Source organism: Aspergillus viridinutans (genome assembly GCF_018404265.1).
Source record: "Aspergillus viridinutans IFM 47045 DNA, scaffold_10, whole genome shotgun sequence".
Lineage (NCBI taxonomy): Eukaryota > Fungi > Ascomycota > Eurotiomycetes > Eurotiales > Aspergillaceae > Aspergillus > Aspergillus viridinutans.
The window spans coordinates 564,963-585,228 of NW_025091226.1; the positions used below are offsets into that span (position 1 = coordinate 564,963).

Here is a 20,266-nt window from a genome sequence, read left to right on the forward strand (position 1 = left end):
CACTCTATACTGCGTACTACTCTCTGATCAGATTTGATCTCGCTAATATTGATTTGGTTAGTCATGTGACATATTCCTGCTCTTTGCAGCGCCAGCTCTATTGGGCGTTTGGAGCGGTTGTCATGAGCCCTAGAGGCTGGAAACTAAATTATCGGCTCTATTTTCTTTTGACTGCATATATATCCTCGTGAGCAATAGGTCAGTTGGACGGGCAAAAATGAAACTCATATGTAAAAAGAAATCTCCCCGACAGGGAGTCGAACCCTGGTCTCCCGCGCTCGTTCTCATAAGAGTGACAAGCGGAAATCATGACCGTTAGACCATCGAGGATTTCTTACGTGCAAGATTAGCAAATTTTGCTCTATGTTGCAATGCCCTAAACCTGACCAATCAGTGAGTCGGCATCTCTTGTTCATTTTTTCGGCTAGTACAGTAGAACACTTCTCCTCGTCTACTTCCTTTTGCTGGCTATAGTTCCCGTCTTGGCGTTCACGTTCATCGCGTGAGAGCCTAACTAATAATACATGGTAAATTATAGGTATAGGATAAAACTTAAGAAGCAAGATCAAATCGGTTTAGTAAGTAATTATAAGTGGTAGTTTAGTTTCTGCAGGCATTACAGCTTCCTCAGGTGCCTCCGCAGACGACCGGACAGAACAGCCGTGACAGGAAGCCCCAAATCACTAAAGGTTATAAAGATGAGGGAGACAGGGCTATACCTCGGGAAGCCGATTATACTCTATATATTCCCACTATACAATGGAACTGCTGGCAGGACGAGAGGAGTCCCTAACATACTGCTTTCACAATCTGCTGATGTACATGTGCTCTGTTAGTGTCGTGTTAGCGATTAGTATTCATGAAATCTGACTGTTTGGAGTCCATTCCACAGCTTGTTGAGGTCTGCATGTCTAGCTGTCCAAAATAGTTGACAATGAGTAAGTTCGTAGGCTCCATGAGAAGAGATCGTGTTCCAACAGGATTAGCCGCCGCTTCTACGGAGTACAGAGTAATCATTGGTGTGGATTATGCATCCATTTGGACGTCAGCGCTAAAGCTGCGTGCATCTCACCCACTTGTAGCCAAACGTCCAATGATGTCTAGCAAGTAATCAAAGGGAGGGGGACGTCAATCATTTCGAGACATTCTTCATCAGCCATCACCCACACAGTTCGAGCACTGCCTACCACATGCAATGACCACATATTGCTCGAAGCTGTAAGCTGTCCTGTTTCTTGATGTCCATAAAATTTATACAAACAGCATCATGAAGGTCATCATCGCTGGCGCGACTGGGTTCGTGGGACAAGAGGTCCTTTCACAGTGCCTGGCCCATCCCTCTATCACTTCTATTGTTGCCCTGTGCCGCCGTGAACTGCCCATCACACATCCCAAACTCCATGTCCACCGCATGAAAGACGAAGATTTTCTCTCCTACTCAGACCCCCAGCTCTCCGCCTCTCTCCGAGGCGCAGATGCTTGTATTTGGACGCTAGGCGTTACTCCCTCGCGCGCTTCTGATGAACAGGCCTTCCGGCGGGTGACACTGGAGTATACCAGCCAGGCCGCCAAGGCCTTCAACAATGCCTTTACTGCTTCAAACGAGGCAGGGCAAGAAGCCTCCGCCGGCCGCAAATTTCGTTTCGTGTATTTCAGCGGCGGAATGGCTGAGCGCGACCAGTCGAAACCTCTGTGGTTCTATGCGGGCTATCGTCGTGTGAGGGTATGAAACCCCCCTCCCACTTCCTTATATCCTGCAGGTAGAGATTGACCCCCCAGGGTCAAGCTGAGAATATCCTGCTGGAGCAGGCAGCTGCTCACTCCGCCACATTTGAATCATACATCATGCGCCCGGGCATGGTGCTGAGTCGACAGGGGACATTTGCTGACCGCGTCCGGGGTCTGGTACCCTCAGTGCGGGTTGACGTGTTGGCGCGGGCAGCAGTCGATGTCGCCGTTCAGGGACATTCGGAGAAAATCTGGGAGAACGCCCAAATTACTGAGTGGAAGGGTGTTGGTGGTCAACATGGTTAATTATATTGCTGTCGTATCGATCGCAGCCTGAGACAGGAGAGATACGTATTTCATATGCTTTTGAGCTAGCGGACTGTACTGAATGCTTTCGCAAAGGAAACTCAAGAACGAAATTCATTGATCATTACTATAAGACGATATTCGATTATGAATCTAACCACCCTTTCATTGAAAAAGACAAATCACTCGACTCCGACTACTAGGAGACCATAATATTGTTGGGTTTGAAACAGTCTTCAGATTAAATCTTAAGGAGCAATTTTTCCGCTAACAAACCCCCAATGTTTAATCCATGCTGATGAAGGATGTGATCTAAATAGACAGCCTTCCTCACTTCCCGACAAGTCCCACAACTATCATAAATCTCATCCAGCAATGATCTTCTTCGGTGCAACTACAAAATCGGTTCCTTCTCTCCTAGGTCCCGTTCTTGTTAGTAAAATTTCTCGGAAATTATAGTTTGCCTTCACTGCTGCACAATGTAGAAAATGTTGGGGTAGTTCAGCCTCCAAAAAAGCCCGGAAATAGGCCTCACGGCTAGGAGGATGGGGATGGAATACGGTCTCCATGCGTCTCCAGTCCTTCGCCTTTCCCTCCTCCCAGTGATAGGTGCAGGCTCGGCAGAAGGTGCCCGGCTCCAATGTCTGGGTGCGGCGATCCCAGTACGGAAATGTAACTGTCGCCTGCATTCTCCACGATGTCTCTCCGTTCATGCCGAGTGTAGTAGGAATAGGTTGGCGCCAAGGGCATCGAGCGGACTTTCCTTGTTGCTTTTGTCTTTTCCACTTCTGAACCCGTTGTTGGTAGTTTTCTTCGAGTTCCTTCCGACGCCTCTGGTATTCCTGCCTCATCGCCTTGTAACTCCCATGTAGCTGTCTACCCAACGCTTTTGCTTGGGTAATGTCGACTAAACGGCGTTTAGGTGGTAAGATATTGTAAGTGATTGGAAGTGACTTGACGTCCTTCTGGGTCAGCCCAAAGTGCAAGCAAACATCAGTCACTGGTGCTACTTGATACTCGGGTCGGAGATAATTGCATTTATAGCATGACCGACTGACTGTTGGCAGGTAAAGGTAGGGGCCAAATTCGCCACATGTCCGGCACCAGGGATGGCAGAACTCTGTGAATATCCACTGGATTGGGAAATGCGACGAGCATCTCGTAGCATCCATGAGACACAGCGTGTATGGGGCATGCTTCCTCAACAAGCGGTACGCAGGGAGTGATTCGACTAAGCGCCTTGACGTGGTGTCGACGCGACGCAGCATCCCTAGGCTGGTCAGGTCCAGGTTGAGCAATATCAAGTGAAGAATTTCTAGTGGAAGCCGAGTAATCAGCGCTTTGGATCTTCGACGCGTCTTCGATGCCTTGCTTGGTGGAGCTTGGTATAGTTTCCCGGTCGACTTGAACTTGATTGGGTCTGGAAAGAAATGAAGCACATCGAGATGTAAGTTCTTGCACCGGTATGCTGTACCTGAGGCCATCTCTGGTAGAAAAGAGGGCAGCAGATTGTCGGACAGACAAACTTAGGCCACCTACGAGAAGGGTTAAGGTCTCAATGAGCAAGTTTAAGGTAGTAATAAACACGCGTGTTAGATACGTCAGGTACCTAAGAACTAGGTATGCCCTCATCATCCACTTATCATCTGCTATCTTTCCAGTAATGACGACATGACTACGCTCTCAGACAGGACCTCTAGACTTATAATAGGATGGGAAAGCAACAACGAATTCAACTTCAATCAAGCCAGACGTCCATGATACAATCGGAGGGCTTACGGCATTAACACGGCCTAATTTAACAGAACATTCGTTGCTCTAGATGAAACATGAAAGAACAAGCCTCTGTTGTCGGATAGTCCTCTAATAATTCCCTAGTTCGACACAGGTTCGAGGTGATCCGGGCAGGGATGTTCGATATGCTCTGTCACGGCTGGATTCAGGGGATCGCAGCGAGTGTTGGTCGGACGCCGGGCCTCGCATTGCTTGAACGTGCGGGCGCTGTCGCTGCATCCGCAGGAGTAGACATAGACCACGAAGTGGCACCTTAATCCTTCAGTATCAGTATGTAGCTCCTATGGTGTAATGTGGGGTGGTATGAAGTCGTTGCTCACATCGTTGATGTCTCTACTTCGGAGGATCGACTGAGGAGGATTGAGGATCCTGAAAATATGCCTGGTAGACTGGAATAAAGTGATTTATGTTAGTAAATCCATTCCCCACAGTTAAATTTATGGCGTACCTGTAAAATTATATCGCCTTTCCACACAGGGAAAATAGTTGGAAATGAGCACTTTGGGGATCTGCTCTGAGCAGACATGTAGATGTGATGTCCCTTCCTCTTTCGGTAGCCAGTCGACAGCATGACGAATTGGGAAGGCACTCTAGAGCATGGAGACCGTAGTGGCTGTAGATTGTGAATGACCCTCTGTAATTGAGCCGTCACACTCTCTGACATCTTTTCTCCTCGTTTCCAGCTTTCCAGCTTTCCAGCTTTCCAGCCTTTAAAGAAGAAAGTAAGGACTATACCTGGAGGATTGATGATCAATGAACCTTAGCCTAACTAATTGAAGCAGCTCCTCAGTCTCGCAGCGTTTGCAAAGATGTAAGTGATATTAATGGCGGTATAGCTGCACATCCTCTGATCAGTGGAAGGTGTTTTTACTGGCGTGAGGTCTACGACTGTGGGTGCTACCAGCAGGGTACATTTCAACAATGCGAGATCAGACACCACACCAACTCCAAGTGTGATAGACTTGATCAGCCACGGCCACGTCCTGTGGGCTGTTATTGCCCAAAGCACCTCGTTTCGGCGGGTGCTACAATCATATATGTCAATCGGGATGGGCCCTGGTGGCGTACCGACCCCAACAACAACAACGGCGGCGGCAATGACGGCGACAAGGAGGAAGAGGAGGAAGAGGAGAAGGAGAAGAAGGAGAGGAAGGAGGAGAAGAGGAAGAAGAGGAGGAGATATACGACGATGGGTCAGACGAAGTCTAAAACCTGTGATCAACTATGATCAAGTATAATTAGTGTACAGCAGTACGAGTACTGCCTGTGGGAAGCATCAACAATGGGTCCGGTGATTGGATCAGCTTGGAGAGAAATGGAAAAAGGAGCATATCATTACATACAGCAAATCCAAAGGTATCTCTATCATGATTTAGGCAGCGATTTGGGGTGGTGGTCATTCAGATATCAATTAAATGACTAGAGATGGGAATTCTTATTAAAATGACTACTCTGCAGCTTCCTATCTCAAGATTTTAAAGGAGAATATCTTTACTATCTATTCTCCAGAGCTGACTGACTTTCATGCAAGATAATGCCCAAATCCATACCTACTGCATCCGGGAACAACTTCACCAGCACTCTATCTTTCCCAATGACTGGAGTACCGGTCTCTGCCGAGATATTTATCCCTATGGTCGCAAGGAACTTTTCCACAGCGGTGTTCAATTGGTACGCCTATGGACAGCTGTACAACGAGAGTTCAAGCCACAAGCTGGTGCTCCGCAGCACAACCCAGGACCATATACTCAAGTGCGCGGAGAACTTTCTGGCGGGCTTCTTCGGTCTGAGTGGACTGGAAAGGCCAATCTGACTCCCATAATTGAAGACTACAGCTTCACCAGAAACGCTCTACGTACACTTCCTGCAGAACCAGCGGATGCTCCCTCTCCACGCTAGCTTCCACGAATGCGCGTACCGCAATGAACGGCTGGTTCGAGCTCTCCACTTTCATGGACGATCAGAAACAGGGTCTGCAAAGGGGCTGAACACGAGTACTCGTGCTTTGGCAAGTGGACCATTACCATTGGGTTCCTGCTAGTTAGGTACAAGGGTTGGCGCCAAGCATAGAGTCTCAAGAAATCCACATTGACGATCCGTGAGTGAGGTAAAAGGAAGTCATGACCAGCTTCCGGAGTACATGATTTAGTTAGCCCTGTATAGGTGCATCACTGACCTGCTCTTTATCATATTCAGTTCTTGTAATCCTAGCACATACGACCATAGGGTGTGGAAAACAGGGCTTCCCGTCCGCTCAGCCGTACTTAAGCCACACGCCGGCCGGTTAGTAGTTGGGTGGGTGACCACCAGCGAATCCCGGCTGTTGTATGTTTTTGTTTTTGTTTTTGCTGTAGATATTATCGTAATTATAAAAGTCTAGAATGCTGTTCCTCTGTCTTTTGCCTAATCACATTACCCTCTCTATAGCGGCACAGCCAAGCCCGATAATTCTCAGCTCAAATGACGCAGTTACCCACCAGACTAAATAATGCGCCCCTCACCCGCAGCGTTATCTTGAATTTCCCACTCACTTTCTGTTGCTACTAGGGTTAATACGATCAAGCACCGTACACTGATATCAGAAACTACAAGGGGGAAAAATGACACCCCGTTGCTTCATTGTCCGTCACGGCGAGACAGAATGGTCCCTTAACGGGCGGCATACCGGCATCACCGACTTGCCGCTTACAGCAAACGGCGAGAAACGGATCAAGGCAACGGGTAAAGCGCTGGTCGGCAACGACCGACTGATCGTTCCAAAGAAGCTGGTGCATGTGTACGTCTATGTATTTTGCAATTTCTTCTAAAATGAACCTCGATTGGAGACAATCGGGTGTAGATGACAATAAATGGCGACGAGCTGTGCCAGGTTGATGCTGACGCTAACGTTGACCGACCAGCTACGTATCTCCCCGCACTCGCGCCCAACGTACCCTCGAGCTCCTCGAAATCGGCTGCAAAGAGAGACTCCCATGGACCGAGGCCAGAAAATCAGAAGAGGAGGAACCCATCCGCACGGAAGCCGAGGTGGAAATCACCGACGCGATCCGGGAATGGGACTATGGCGATTATGAAGGATTGACGAGTAAGCAGATCAGGGAGCTGCGGGAGAAGAATGGCCAGGGGCCGTGGGATATCTGGAGGGATGGATGTCCAGGTGGAGAGTATGATCGCGCTTTGTTTCAAGCTTGCGGCTTGAAATCGCAAGCTTGAAATCCCATTTCGTCATGGTAGGACTTGCGCAGCAGCTGATGAAGTGAAACTCAACAGATCCCCGGAAGACGTCATTCGTCGACTTGATGCCTTGATCGCCGAGATTAGGGAGAAATACCACAGTAGATGCTTCGAGGGCTCGTCAGGCGGCAAAGGGGACGTTCTGATCGTTGCACACGGCCATATCCTCCGCGCGTTTGCCATGCGGTGGACCCGAAAGCCACTCTCGGAGACAGCGCTGATCCTGGAAGCTGGAGGAGTCGGTACATTGAGGTGAGATATTCCCAGTGCCGGCGCTTGACTCGATATGTCTCTTCTAACTATCCCAGTTACGAACACCACAACATCCACGAACCGGCGATCATCCTCGGTACCGCCGGTTTCGTCGTAGAAGAGTAGGGCTGTGACGCAGATCTTCCCACAGGGTGCAAGACATCTGCGTCGGTCAGCATATCCCGACAAAACGATATAGATAGCGAATCCCAGACATAACCACATCATAGCATCCTGCAATGCCGTCCAAGAGTCAACGACAGATACTTACCCCGACAACCCCTGTACGACCCGTAACAGAAATTTCCCTCAAGATTCCATCTTCAATTTTGCCTCCTCCCCTTTATCCCCTTCACCACCCGAAGCTAAACCGGAACCCGAACTCGACCCCGAATTCCCTTTTACTCCTTCCTCCCCCAGAACCTTAGCAGACCCCATAAACAAAGCCCCGACATAACCGCCCAGAAAGCGCATATCCTCCGCCTGCACAGCCGTCATGCGGAGCAGATTCTGCGTGTCGGCGAGATTGGCATTCAACTGCTCCAATTGGGAATGCAGATGAGCGTACTGCCGCGTTTTGGCGGCTGACATGCCTGAGTTTCCCATCCCCGACCCCATTGACGACGAGGCCGATGCGGTGGTTGAAGTTGGGAGGATGGAATGGCGGGGGTAGGATTGAGAAGGGTGGTGTTGGTGGGATGGTGGTGCCATTTTTGCGTAGGCGTTTGGCTCTTTGATGTAGACGTAGAGATTGTAAATAAACGAGGATCTGATAGAGTACTATCAATCTGTCCTATACACTCGAAGTGATAAGAGAGTCGCCTGTCGGAAAGTGAGGTAAATTTGGCGCGACCCTTTTTTGGTGCTTTGTTTACGGAGAGATGATTGATCACGTGGCACCATGGAGACCAAGTGACAACACCCGATAAGCCCGTCTGATTCGAGTACTCAACAGTGCATATGGGTTAAGGCTTGAAATAAATTTTCTATAAGGCGGTTATCATGAAATTATTCTAGTGATCCAGTCTCTTCCGGTTTATGCAAACGTGTGGATTATTCGAAACACTCATCGCGACATGGCAGGATACTCTTCTATCAATCATGTGTTCTTCTGCGCTCATTCGTTGCTCAATAGAATGGTTCTCCTGCGTTAAGTGAAGCCGTCACAGTTAAGGGGACCGCCCTCCCTCGTGGCTACCTCGCGAGGCGCGAACTCAGCCAGATTAAGCCGATCGATCGACCAGAGAAGTCAGAACCCCTGCTCTTTTTGATGCGCCAGAACCAACCATGAACTTGCGAGTGACAATGGCTGCTGGACCTTTTGCAAAGTCCCTATAAAGATTCAGAACAGATGCAAGGAAATTCAGAAAGGACGGCATGCAGGTAGGAGAAAAAGGGGAAAAAAGATGGTAAGATGATATGGAGGACATGAGAAGCTGCTTGCAAGAATGATGCGCCGGTACAGGTAGTGTACAACAATGACGGTCATGCAGAGGGGAAATGGAATACAAGCTGAATGATTGCGACTTGTTATTGGCAGTGGTTTAGCTGCGAAAGTAAAAAAAGAAAAAGAAAAGCAGATTTTTCAAGGCCGAGTTTGGACTCGCTATCATTAAAAAAGAGCGCTGCGGGAAGGGAGATAGTGAGCAAAACACAAACGCAGAAGCACGCCCGCCACTCCGAAACCCCGAGACGAAAAGCATGATGAAACAAGAAAGATGACCCCTATGTCCCTTGTGTATATGTAGAGCAGCGAACAACAGAGTATTATAAGTGATTGACCCCGTTCCTGACGTCGGTGAGCGTCTGTACTGGTTCAAGTCTAAGTGGAATTCAAGCATTCGATGTGAGGTATCTCGGAATAGCGGTGGACGCCAATCCTCCTGGCAGAGACGAAGCAGGAGAGCAAAGACATGAAGAAATCAACAAGGTAAAAGCTCAACATCGGGTCTGAGGAATCAGAAGAGAGGCCAAGGCTCGCCAATTAACGAACCGGCATTGCAGTCTGCTGAGCGCCTAGGCTGATTTCGCTGCTATGGGCGGAAGCTTCGGAGTCCAGATTCGCACTGGCTCCGCTATCACCACTCTCCGCGCTGGCGCTCGCACTTCCAGTCAGACTTCTATGCTTGGGAGTGCCCTTGGCGGGATACGGGTTGCTCACCCCATAATGTTGCTCAACTTGCTGCGGACCTACCGCATTACCATGTCCAGGAGGATATTTCGGAACAGGTGCCCGCATGTGGCCAGGCGGCGATGGATGGCCGCCGTGAGGACCGGGGGGGCCAAGAGGTTGATCTTGAGCGGTTGGAGGTCGTCCCATTCGCGGACCGGGTCCACCATAGGGGGTAGCAGGGGACTGGCTGTTTCTCCGACTCTGTGGATAAGGGTGTGGCGAAAAGTCACCCATTCTGCTAGCCGTCATGGAGTTCGCACGGGACCCAGCTTGCATTTGATTTCGATCAACGGATCCGTACCGGTTAGATGAATAGGCCATCATCGGGTTGTCCATAAGGGAATCATGAAGCCCCGGGATTTCCTGCATAATACGCTCGCTGGTGCGTTTTCGACCCGGAAGGTACCGACTGAACGACGATTGGGGCCTGCCATTCACACTGATTTCTGGATTCTTGCGGAATTGACTCGCGTTGGGAGCTTTTCTTGCCCTGCGCGACGTGATGCTCATCATATCGACGCTGTCTGGGTCAATATGCGGAATAGGAATGTTGTCCATGGGATCAAAATAATCGTCCTCGTCGTCTTCATCGAACGCTGCTGCTCTGGACGGCGCTGCCCTACTACGAGGTCCGCGTCGCATCTGCATCTCTTGCTCGCGAAGCTGCAACTCCCGCTGCCGGAGGGCCAATTCCCGTTCTCTCAGGGCCAGATCTGCAGCTGCAGGAGGAGGTCCGGGCGGCATGTCGGGCATGCCGTTACTGCCATTCTGGCGGGGCACGCCTCCTTCCGCAACCTCGTCATATACGACCAGATGGCTGAACTCCTCGAGTCCCTCAAGAGAAGGTTCGCGAGGTATCCTGGCCGAAGGTGGGAGGGCTTGTCCGCTTGGTGGCCTTGACATTCCCGGCATAGGCATAGGATATCCACGGCGCCCAGGAGGCATCATCATGCCCGAGCCGGACCTGCCACCAGGATGAGGCCGCATAGGACCGTTTCTTGGGGGAGGTGCCGAAGACATTCTGGGTGGTGGCTGAGCTAGTAGGGGGGGAGGCGTATCATTGGTTGAGGGCTTGTTAAGATTGTTTGTGTTGATGTGATGTAGTGCAGCGTAGAGTGTCTCGATTCGCGGAATCCGGATACCTGACTCCGTCGCCAATTTGATTGGGGACCCAAGATATGTCTCAATCTCCATTGGACGTCGCGATTGGAAATCTTGATACATTGTGCTAGATGAGTCGATGGCAACCATCTTGTCGATCGTCTTCTGGGTGAAGTCACTTGGGAATGAGCAGCCCTGTGTTTTCGCGAGTTCGATGAGCTCCTCGATGATACCAGTCACGAGTTGGCGGACCCCGACTTTCTCGAGGAGTTGGGCATGATTCGAAGTCTCAAACATAACACTTGTTGGCTGAAAGGCGATAGGTCTGCGGAAGAAGGAGTCAGCAGGAAAAATGGAAGCAGACCCGAGGGAACCGAAGCCGCCGGTATGCTCACCCTATCATGCGCTCAAATTGTTCCTGTCTAATGTTTTCCGACACCTTGCAGTTGACTTGTCCTGAGCTCAAAGTCATTGCCAGAGCAGCAGCCATGTCATTCTGAATCGATGCCGGGATGCTGGAATTCTTGCTCGTTGCACCGACCCAGATGTCCGACGAATTCAAATGCTCGAATTCACTAGCCCCAGTCTGCGAAATCTCCACGCCGGAAACTAGGGAGAGGACCACGTTCGTGGGGAACCGCTGCTCCAATTGAGATTCTACGCCAAGGGTATTCGTTGTATTCACGAGGATGCATGTATGCTGAGGTGTGACAACGGACTCGATAACAGATGCAAGGTCGTAGACGTCGGGCAGCGCCTTGACGCACAGAATGACATAATCGTATGCATTCTCTCGAGATGCTGCTTCTTCAGGAGCGCGAACAACTACAGAGCGAAACACGTGTATGTTAGCAAGCTTACTGCGAATGATACACATGCCATAACGAGAGAACTTACCATGACGGGGCTTGAAGCGTTCATTGCCGAATGTTTTCGACCTGTGTGTTTCTCCGATTAGAAAGTGGCTTTGAGCGGAAAGACGGCGAGTCAAGAGGAAGCGTACTTAAAAGATACTCCATACTGAGATACTGATTCGAATCCAGATTTCCAGACAAGGGTCACATCACAGGACGTTGTAGCCTGAAGTCGCCAGGAGAGGAACGCCGAAATAGCATTACTACCGACTAAACAAGCTCTAGTTAGCTTTGGGCTCATTTCGGGTTGCGGCGGATGTTGCGGAAGTCTTTTCACGATCCCAGACATGAGTCTCATTTGGATCTTGTGATAGTGAATTGTTGTAGAAAAGAGATTAAGCTCATTTTGAGCAGCAGATAAGAGCTAGAACACCAACCTGATAAAATGCGCAAGCGCGGCGGAGGAGCCATAGCTTTGTTGAACCAAAGAGGAAGGAAGCGTCCCGGCGGGCCAGAAATCGAAAATTAAAGGGAAGTGGGAATCAAGATTTGATGGACCGTTGGGCTGGAAATGTAAGATTTCTGGATCGAGCGTCCCAAAGGCGCGATTGATGCTGCCTACCACGGCACAAATGAAAGCAATTTCACAACCAAAGCCAGGGTGCGGAATCAGTCGGTTTCACCGGGTAGGATAGCGTAGCGAGAGGAGCTCCGAAGTCGAAGGAGAAAACGAATGTAAGGGATTCCAACAAATGGAGTTCTTTTGGTATCTGGAGGAAGGAGAACAGGAGAAAAGAACCAGAAAACAAACGAGAGGAAAGGAAGGATAAGGGCGGGAGCTAGGTAGGTAGGTAAGTAGGTAAGTAGGTAAGTTAGGTAGGTTGACGCGGATTCGATGGAGCAAGAAGAAAAGAAAGAGGGGATGGGATGAGAGACTGGGATGGATTGGAAATGGAGCAGAGCAGTGTTGTTGCTACCTACTACTGCCACTGCCAGAAGGTGCTTGTTTGTTCACTGCACTCTTCGCCCTCGTCTGTAGGCGGAAGAGAAAACCAGTGGAAAGAAAGGTTTAGTCACGTCTTTTTTTCTTTTTTTGGTTTCTTTTTTTACGTCTTTACGCCCCAACTGGCTGTAAACGATTAGACGATGCGTTGCTTCAACGGCCGTGGATCCCCCGCCAGGGCTCGAATCCGGAAACGGGAAGAAAGAGGCAGGGGGAGACGGCCGATAAGAAGAATTCTCGCTGTCAACGATTAAAGGAGGAGAAAATTTGAGAGACAGATACCGAAAACGAAAGCTGACATGATTGTTTCGGCAGAACAAAAGCGCTGTCTACCTATTCTCCGTCATTACTCCGTACACATTCAGCAATTTGGATGTTGATAGCTCTGATTGATGCTGTTTTCCCTTTTCTGTATTTTTTAACGGAGTTCTACGAAGGTATTAAGTTGCTACCATTAACTTTTTTTTTTTTTTTTTTTTTACAGAATTACCAGATATCACTCAATACTGGATACTACAAATAGAACAAGGATAATAGTGATAGCGAGTATTTTCCCTGTCTCTGGTATTTCCTTTCGCTTTCTCTTCAGATCTATCTTGACTATCTGTTGTGATAGGATGCTAGCATAGTCTACAGGATTAGGCTAGTAGCTGGTAATATTAATATCATCAGAATCGTCATTAAACTAATTTCTTAAAACTTGGAATCTATGTTGTTTAGTGTCTGGCTTCCCAGTTTTGGTTTCATCGATGCACTGCCGGGTCTAACTCTAAGAGCCTACGCTAATCAGCTTCTACCTCTAATGTCATAGGTACTGTTCCTTGTTTACAGTATTTTGTTTACTCCGTACGTCCATACTCCAATCAATAAATATAATCTGTATACTCTGTAGTCTTAAAGTGTTCTGAGATGCGAAACTGTTATTAAAACATTCATCATGCAATTAAGACAGCACATTAATATTCATCATGATTTACGGAGTATGTCACATCAAATTGCTGAGCCACAGCGACCGCAAAATCCGCTAAGCCAGCCAAATCGGCCGCTGATGCAAATCTTCCCGTCACCGGAACCCACCCAAAACCCACTTGGTCTGTTAGTCGATGGTCGAATTTAGGCCGGATTCTAATTGACTACGGTACCTAAGTGGCATAAATTGCTACTGTATCGGTACCTTACCTGACTGATGATTCAGGAACCATAAGAATCGATAATCCAAGAGAAGCAGCAAGATATCTTAATAATAGCATCAATCCCATGAGGTATCATCCAGCTATCCACCTACTCTTATAAGATCACCAACTTTCCCAGCCCTTCCCTCGTTGTCAAACCAACTGAAGGCCTCAACAGCACCTCCCCATGTGCTTTCCTGACTCTAGGGTGATGTCTGGATACACCTCACACATGCCCTGTAAACATTTCCGCACCAAAACAGCTGTACGAGTCTGAGGACTGAGTCACGATATCCCTACTCCGGAGTAGTAAGGAACTAACTATGATCGCCGATGTCCTTTTTTTCTAAATTCATAATTTCTTTTCTTCCTATTCACAAAGTTGACATGCCATTGCAAAGTCAATTCGAGTGCTTGACCCATCGAACAAACCAAAGCAATTTGAATCGCCATTGTCGCCTTTCCCAAGTTCCGGGAATTGACACCACCTTCTCCTTCCCAGGATTGCACGCTTACTTTCTCGTCAAAATCTATAGCAATCGAACCAAAGGGGGTTAGCAACTGAAGTAAAGACCTCCTTCCTTGCAAGGGGGAGACGGTGGTCGATGAATCGTTGGTTGTTCGATGGTCACCCGTCAGCCAACATGCCACCGCTCTGGCCGGAGTAGGGATCGACATGAAGCCAGGGTACATCTCGCTGTTTGCAGTCATCACACGCTCACCCTGCCAGCAGTTCAGCACCACCAGTGGTCACAAATGCTAGTACGGCGTACATGTGCTGTTTACGGCTGCAGGATGTAGGGACAGGACGGATGTAGCAATACTCCGTACAGACTACAGCAAGTATGTACAGCTGACCGGGTACCTTACTTCTTCGGCGCGACGTGACTTTGTTCTCAGGTAAATTTGCCTGTGATTCAGCATGAGGCTTGCGACCTCCGGTAGGTGTCTGTGCCTCAAGTAAATTGTTATCGATCTGAAGATTATCATTATCAAACAAACTCGTATCAGCCATGAGGACGGCAAATTTCAGATCGCTGTCAACAACGATCTCTAGCCTTGGCGGTTCTAAAATCCTGTCCATTCTGTCTTCCCTCTTCACTCAGCCAAATCCAGGCACCAAGGGATAGAAAACCCTTTATGGAGTGCTTCCTTCGACCTTGACACATTTGTCTTACTCTCACAACTATGGCCAAAAATTATTTTCATGTGTGTGCATGGGAAAGGGAAAACAAGTAAAAAAGAAAGAGAGGGACCAAAAAAAAAAATCAGAACCAGCTCAAACCAACCAAAACACAATGTCCAGAGTCCAGACCTCCGAAGTTTTACTTAAGAGCTGATTCAAATCCAAAACAAATTTACCAGCGGAAGTGGGCCTGATCTCCAAGGTAGATAGTATGTGCCTTAGTCTGGAAACATAGTAGACTAGGCTGACTAGCTCTTACAGTAGCAGAAATTGGCTGATCACCAGGACGAATCACTGTGCGCAAGCTGTACTCCATACCTATCCGTAGGCAGCTGCTGTTTCTATCTATGGTACTTTTTGTGGGTCTGAAGCTCAGGTACTTTTATCAATTTTTTCCAACTGGAGTGCAGCTTGCCAGCTATGAGATTTATGCCTGCAGGCTGCAGAGGATTCTATATCTACAAAGCACGGAGTACGCAATGGAGTACGTTTAGGTTGATTTGCAGTCGAAGCGCAGTAATCAGATAGATATTCTACTTATCAATGGGAAGCGATCGTCATAGCTGTAGGAGATGTATGTAGTAAATAACCCTTATGCCAAACTCTAGTTATGAACATGCAGAGTCAAAACTTATACACAATATTAAGCATAAACATGTAAAGTTCCGGAGAAAACAAACAGAATCATGCTAATCTCAGAGCCACTAATCCATAATTACTTCATCATGAATCATAAGACGTATTGTATTGAAATTAAGATATGCTGTAGATCATGGGACACGATGCCCTGCCAGAGTGTCAGTGCACTTTTGTCCCTTTCCGCATGCGGACACCTCAGCCACATCCTCATTCCAACTAAGTGTTGATGGGAGTGGGATAGACAGCGTTCACAGAAGGTAAGGGCGATTCGACTCAAAATTATTCTGAAAGCATCAATCAGCCGCTCAAACCAACACTTCATGACTTGATCAATGCATTTGTCTTTCTCATTCAAAAATGTCCTTTGTTCCGTGGAACGCCTATCGCGGTCGTAGCCGTCTCCGCTTACAAACCACGAGTACGACTACAGACTACTCCATAGGGTCCTAGAAGATAGACGAGTAAGAAGTATTGCTGGGTCCATACTGACGCGAACCAGTTTCTGTTCTCTATGCTGTTATGCATTTCTGTGTTGCGTGTCTTTGCTTGTTTTCCCATCGATGCTGAACGAACCCAATTGATCCTGTCAGTGGCCATCCACCTTTGAGTAACCACCACCAGAAGGTCATTGTGCCATAGCATGTCACTGAGAAAGCGATCGGCGACGCGATCTATTTTACCTGTTAGTACTGTGTATTTCAGGCACAAAAAGCCGACAACAATGACAGCCAGAAAGAAAAAAAGAAGGAGGAAAGAAAAGGGGAAAAAGTCTTTGAATGGATACTTGGATACGCAACAGCCACCCCGGTAGTGGCGCACTAGTAGTTGTGATAGTCGGCGTCTTCAACGTCATCATGGCTTGAGCATTTATCCACACAACCCCGCAAGACACGAATTGTTTGCGTGGATCTCTCTTCTTGAGGACAAGAGTTAGTCACTACGAGCTTGCATACGTACAGAGTCGTTCATGAAGAGTATCCTTTGTCTGTAGAGGTGGGTATAACTTGTAACATTTGACAGCTCAACATGTGTCACTGTTGGGTCTGAGCCTTCCCCACTAGTTACTCAGAGTCTATCCCGTTTCCTGAAGATCCGAATCTTCAGCAGCGTCTGTCGACGAGACTATCGAGCAATGATGGGTTCTGCCCTTTCCAAACCTTCATCACTACGTACCTAGCTACCTTACACCACGTGTGTCTGGGCATAAGCGCAGCAGTCAAAAGCAAGACCAAGTATTCCTCCAGTTAGAGAGGTACTAACTAAGATCAACATGCCATAGCCTCACACGGAACCCAAAACACCAATCAATAATTGACAACCACATCTCTTGGCGGTAACAAACCCGCATCCAAAGCACTGGAAGTTTTAAATAGGCTCAATCGGCATTTGCAGTCCGGCATAGGAACTCTATCCCCCCAATCAGGACATGGACGATGATCGAGGCACCAATAAAGTAAGTGAAAAGCTGTGGTCACTTATTGGGAAATAAGGGGATCCGTTCGCCTGCGAACAAGGAAGGCATGGATGTATTAGGTTGGGCTAGTTTAGTTTAAGTGATTTTGGAGATCCGTTCGCCTGTGGCGTGCCACGAGCCCACGGGCCTCGTCCCTGACCTTGACAGGTGGTGGACTGAGAGCCCGTCAATAGGAATTGAATTTGGCGATGGCGGAGTTAGTGCTGCGAGTATCTGGTGTTGTTTCTTGGAACGTGCCTGAAGAATCAAGGTAAGCATCGGGACGAAAAGCATAATATGGCACCTGTCATTGGATTCTTGGCAACTTCAGTTTAATTGTGTACCTTAGCGTAAGGTACGTCTCTATGGATTTCCATCTCCTTCCTTCTTTGTGGAAGAAAGACTTGTAGATACCTTATGCCTCTAGCCCGTGAAGTTAAGAAGAATGGTAAAGGGTGTAGATCTATTACCCGCTTGAGCCAACTCTCTACGTGTCCAATGGTTTTTGGATCATGTTCAAGGGCGATTAGCAATCAAACAAAATGTGCTCAAATCCTACTCAATTCCATAGCCAAAATTGTTGAAAGCAAAAGGCAAACGGGGATCGACAGTCCCAAATGACAAGCTTATTTTTAGACTCCAGGGATACAAGCCAGGGAACCAATGGGAGCCTCATTCAAGGAACCTGCAAATTAAGCCTATAAGCGAATACATTTTTCTTGCCAGATGTCTCAGATCCTTTCCGAGTTTTCACCAGTGCCTTCTAAAGCCAAGCAAAGCTGAGACACTGACTGGGACATATAATCACAACCGAACCGTCACGCCAAAGAGAAACAGGAAACCACTAAGCAGCAACAGAATATCAAATTTCCCCAGATACAAACATGTTCAAGAGAGATTATGTTGACTGTCCACAACATATCTTCTATTCAATCACGCCATGTAAGTGCTGGAGTCGACACCGCCCTCGGGATATTCACTATGCAATTGTTAGTCGCCGCGTCCAAAGCATCAGGCCCGGGGGAAAATCAAAGAACGTACGGAAGGGCAACTTCGAATCGCTTCTCAATTTCCTTGAGCACCTTCTCATCCTCCTCGCTGCTGACAAACGAGATGGATAGACCCTTGGTTCCAAAACGACCAGCACGACCAACACGGTGCAGATACGAATCGGCATCAGCAGGCAAGTCGTAGTTGATAGCCAGGTTTATACGCTCAATATCAATACCACGACCGAAAACATCGGTGGCAACACAGATACGCTTGTTGAACTCCTTGAACTCCTTGTAACGTTTGATACTAAACCTGAATTAGCCGCTGCACCCAGTAATTCAGCAATAGAATCTACACTCACCGCTCCTCCTGACTGACACCAGAGTGCACCGCAATACTGGGGAAGTTACATTCGCGCAGCAGCTTGTCCAACTCGTTCGCGCGCAGTGTGCTCTTAACGAAGATAATGACTTGGTTGAACTCAAGGTTGTCCAGAAGCTCATTGAGTTTACGGTTCTTCTCCGATTCACTGAGCTTGATGTAGTATTGTTGGAGACCGTGGAGTGTGAGCTTGGTGTCATCATCGACGTAAACTTCAAGAGGGTTTCTCATGAACTTCTTGCAAATGGGTCGGATCTCTTGGGAGAGGGTTGCACTGAACATCATGACTTGCTTATCGGCGGGGGTGGCACGGAAAATCTCCTGGACATCCCGGCGCATGTCTGGCTAGATGTAAGTAAGGGACATCCCTATGAGCGAGGTGTGCTTGCTTACCGATCTGATCGAGCATCTTGTCACATTCATCCAAGACGAACGCCTTGACGTTGCGCAGAGAAAGCTTCTTCTCGCGAACCAAAGCATTGAGACGACCAGGTGTGCCGACAACGATGTTCGGATATGACTCTTTGTTTGACAACACCTCGACGTCTTTCTGGATGGGCGTACCACCGTAGAAGACAGCGGTCTTCACATCAGGCAGGTATTTGCTGAATCTGGCGTATTCATTCTTGATCTGGTACGCCAATTCACGAGTGTGGCACATGACAAGAACCGAGCATTCTCCAGGTACGGGTTCGAGTTGGTGGAGTGTAGTGAGAACGAAAACTGCGGTCTTTCCAAGACCAGACTTGGCCTGGCAGAGAACATCGACGTTCAGGATTGCAGTGGGAATGCAGACTTGCTGGACTGTGAAAGGTGGAACGGTATGTTAGACTTGTATTCGATCCATAAGACTTGAAAAAACGAAAAAAGCAATCCGTGTCGCATTGTCCGTCCATTCCCGAGTCGTTCGAAAACTAGGCATACAGTGCATTATTGCCCGCATCCACAACAGGCTTAGAACAAAGCACAGGTTGGGCGTGCGATCGTATCCCGAACAGAATCACTTTTCGCTCGGCACAAGGACGAGAAAAGTCCAGCCATAAATGGCAAGGCTCGTCGCCTTCAGAAAGCGCACCATCATCCAACTCATATGGACGAATGTCACCTGCGAGAATTCCACGAGAACTAATTCGCCGTAGACAGCTGAAGCAAAGCAAGCGGACACTAGCCGCATTAAGGCTCTTGATTGACACAGCGCAGTTGATTCATTGTACTCCGCGTGGACAACCTGGTGTGGCCTGCAGTCTCGAACGGAATAGGTGGCCAAAAGCGACAAAATTCATTCCTCGCGGAGATGGACGGACGTTGAAACACGGAGCAATGGAGGGATACTTGTGGGAAGAATGTGATTTAACTAACCCTCCGATGGATGTTCGAAACCGCAATCGGTGATGGCACGTAGAAGCTCCCCTTTGAGCAAGAAGTCGCGGAAACCGGTCGAGTGAATACCGACATAACTTCCCTTCTTATCCGGGCGGCCGCCGGAAACTGTCAAGTCGCCCTTCTTGTCCTGGGCCCCATTTGCGGCGGGGGCAGCGGTGGTGGCTGCTGCGTCAGTGGTCTGAAGCTCCTCGTCGGAGTAGTCGATGAGATCCTCCTCGTGAGACATTGTTGATGTAGGATGGCGAAATAAGAATGGCGTTGATCAAAGTAAGGTGTTTGTCGCGGCGCGTTTTCCCCAAGGCAGCCGAGCCAGGGACTGTGCGATAGAAGAGTAGATGGAGAGAACCGGAGGAAAAGAAGTCACAATGCTTATCAAGTGTCCGATCCGCTTTTGTTGTGGATGGATCGAAAGAATTGGAAGACGATGAACGTTGAAGGCAGAAAGAAGGCGATGGAGAACAAGAGAAGATCGCAGTCGCGAGGGATGGCAGGAAGAGATCAGGAAGTCTGTAGTCACGTGATAAAGTATATTAGTCATTCTCGAAAGGCTACTGGCCGCTTTCGGTTAGCCCCCAGATTACCATATCTAGCCTCTAATGCTTCTGGGCGGGTCC

The 20,266-nt window shown here is 48.4% G+C and overlaps 7 protein-coding genes and 2 non-coding genes across 9 annotated transcripts; 4 read left to right on the forward strand and 5 right to left on the reverse strand.

Moving 5' to 3' along the window:
- Positions 1-242: 242 nt before the first annotated feature.
- Aspvir_001879 lies at positions 243-330 on the reverse strand. Its single transcript has one exon. It is a non-coding gene; the product is annotated as a tRNA-Asp (tRNA).
- Positions 331-1,267: 937 nt separating this feature from the next.
- Aspvir_001880 (putative nucleoside-diphosphate-sugar epimerase) lies at positions 1,268-2,034 on the forward strand (the record flags this gene model as incomplete). The annotated part of the gene is made up of 2 exons (XM_043273486.1): positions 1,268-1,723; positions 1,780-2,034. The coding sequence occupies 2 exons, from the start codon at positions 1,268-1,270 to the stop codon at positions 2,032-2,034; spliced, it is 711 nt and encodes a 236-aa protein (XP_043129421.1).
- A 365-nt stretch (positions 2,035-2,399) lies between these two features.
- Aspvir_001881 (uncharacterized protein) lies at positions 2,400-3,518 on the reverse strand (the record flags this gene model as incomplete). Its single annotated transcript, XM_043273487.1, has 1 exon — positions 2,400-3,518. The coding sequence occupies one exon, from the start codon at positions 3,516-3,518 to the stop codon at positions 2,400-2,402; it is 1,119 nt and encodes a 372-aa protein (XP_043129422.1).
- A 1,134-nt stretch (positions 3,519-4,652) lies between these two features.
- On the forward strand, positions 4,653-5,056 carry Aspvir_001882 (uncharacterized protein; the record flags this gene model as incomplete). Its single annotated transcript, XM_043273488.1, has 2 exons — positions 4,653-4,658; positions 4,736-5,056. The coding sequence occupies 2 exons, from the start codon at positions 4,653-4,655 to the stop codon at positions 5,054-5,056; spliced, it is 327 nt and encodes a 108-aa protein (XP_043129423.1).
- A 984-nt stretch (positions 5,057-6,040) lies between these two features.
- Positions 6,041-6,160, forward strand: Aspvir_r0027. Its single transcript, XR_006253216.1, has one exon. It is a non-coding gene; the product is annotated as a 5S ribosomal RNA (ribosomal RNA).
- Positions 6,161-6,428: 268 nt separating this feature from the next.
- Aspvir_001883 (histidine phosphatase family protein) lies at positions 6,429-7,440 on the forward strand (the record flags this gene model as incomplete). Its single annotated transcript, XM_043273489.1, has 4 exons — positions 6,429-6,604; positions 6,729-6,992; positions 7,099-7,314; positions 7,371-7,440. The coding sequence occupies 4 exons, from the start codon at positions 6,429-6,431 to the stop codon at positions 7,438-7,440; spliced, it is 726 nt and encodes a 241-aa protein (XP_043129424.1).
- A 183-nt stretch (positions 7,441-7,623) lies between these two features.
- Aspvir_001884 (DASH complex subunit HSK3 family protein) lies at positions 7,624-8,025 on the reverse strand (the record flags this gene model as incomplete). Its single annotated transcript, XM_043273490.1, has 1 exon — positions 7,624-8,025. The coding sequence occupies one exon, from the start codon at positions 8,023-8,025 to the stop codon at positions 7,624-7,626; it is 402 nt and encodes a 133-aa protein (XP_043129425.1).
- A 1,273-nt stretch (positions 8,026-9,298) lies between these two features.
- Positions 9,299-11,800, reverse strand: Aspvir_001885 (ketopantoate reductase family protein; the record flags this gene model as incomplete). The annotated part of the gene is made up of 4 exons (XM_043273491.1): positions 9,299-10,913; positions 10,984-11,413; positions 11,486-11,526; positions 11,592-11,800. 4 exons carry the CDS (start codon positions 11,798-11,800, stop codon positions 9,299-9,301), a joined length of 2,295 nt encoding a protein of 764 aa, XP_043129426.1.
- Positions 11,801-17,828: 6,028 nt separating this feature from the next.
- On the reverse strand, positions 17,829-19,878 carry Aspvir_001886 (ATP-dependent RNA helicase SUB2; the record flags this gene model as incomplete). Its single annotated transcript, XM_043273492.1, has 5 exons — positions 17,829-17,874; positions 17,937-18,194; positions 18,250-18,610; positions 18,663-19,073; positions 19,629-19,878. The coding sequence occupies 5 exons, from the start codon at positions 19,876-19,878 to the stop codon at positions 17,829-17,831; spliced, it is 1,326 nt and encodes a 441-aa protein (XP_043129427.1).
- Between the last annotated feature and the right edge of the window lie 388 nt (positions 19,879-20,266).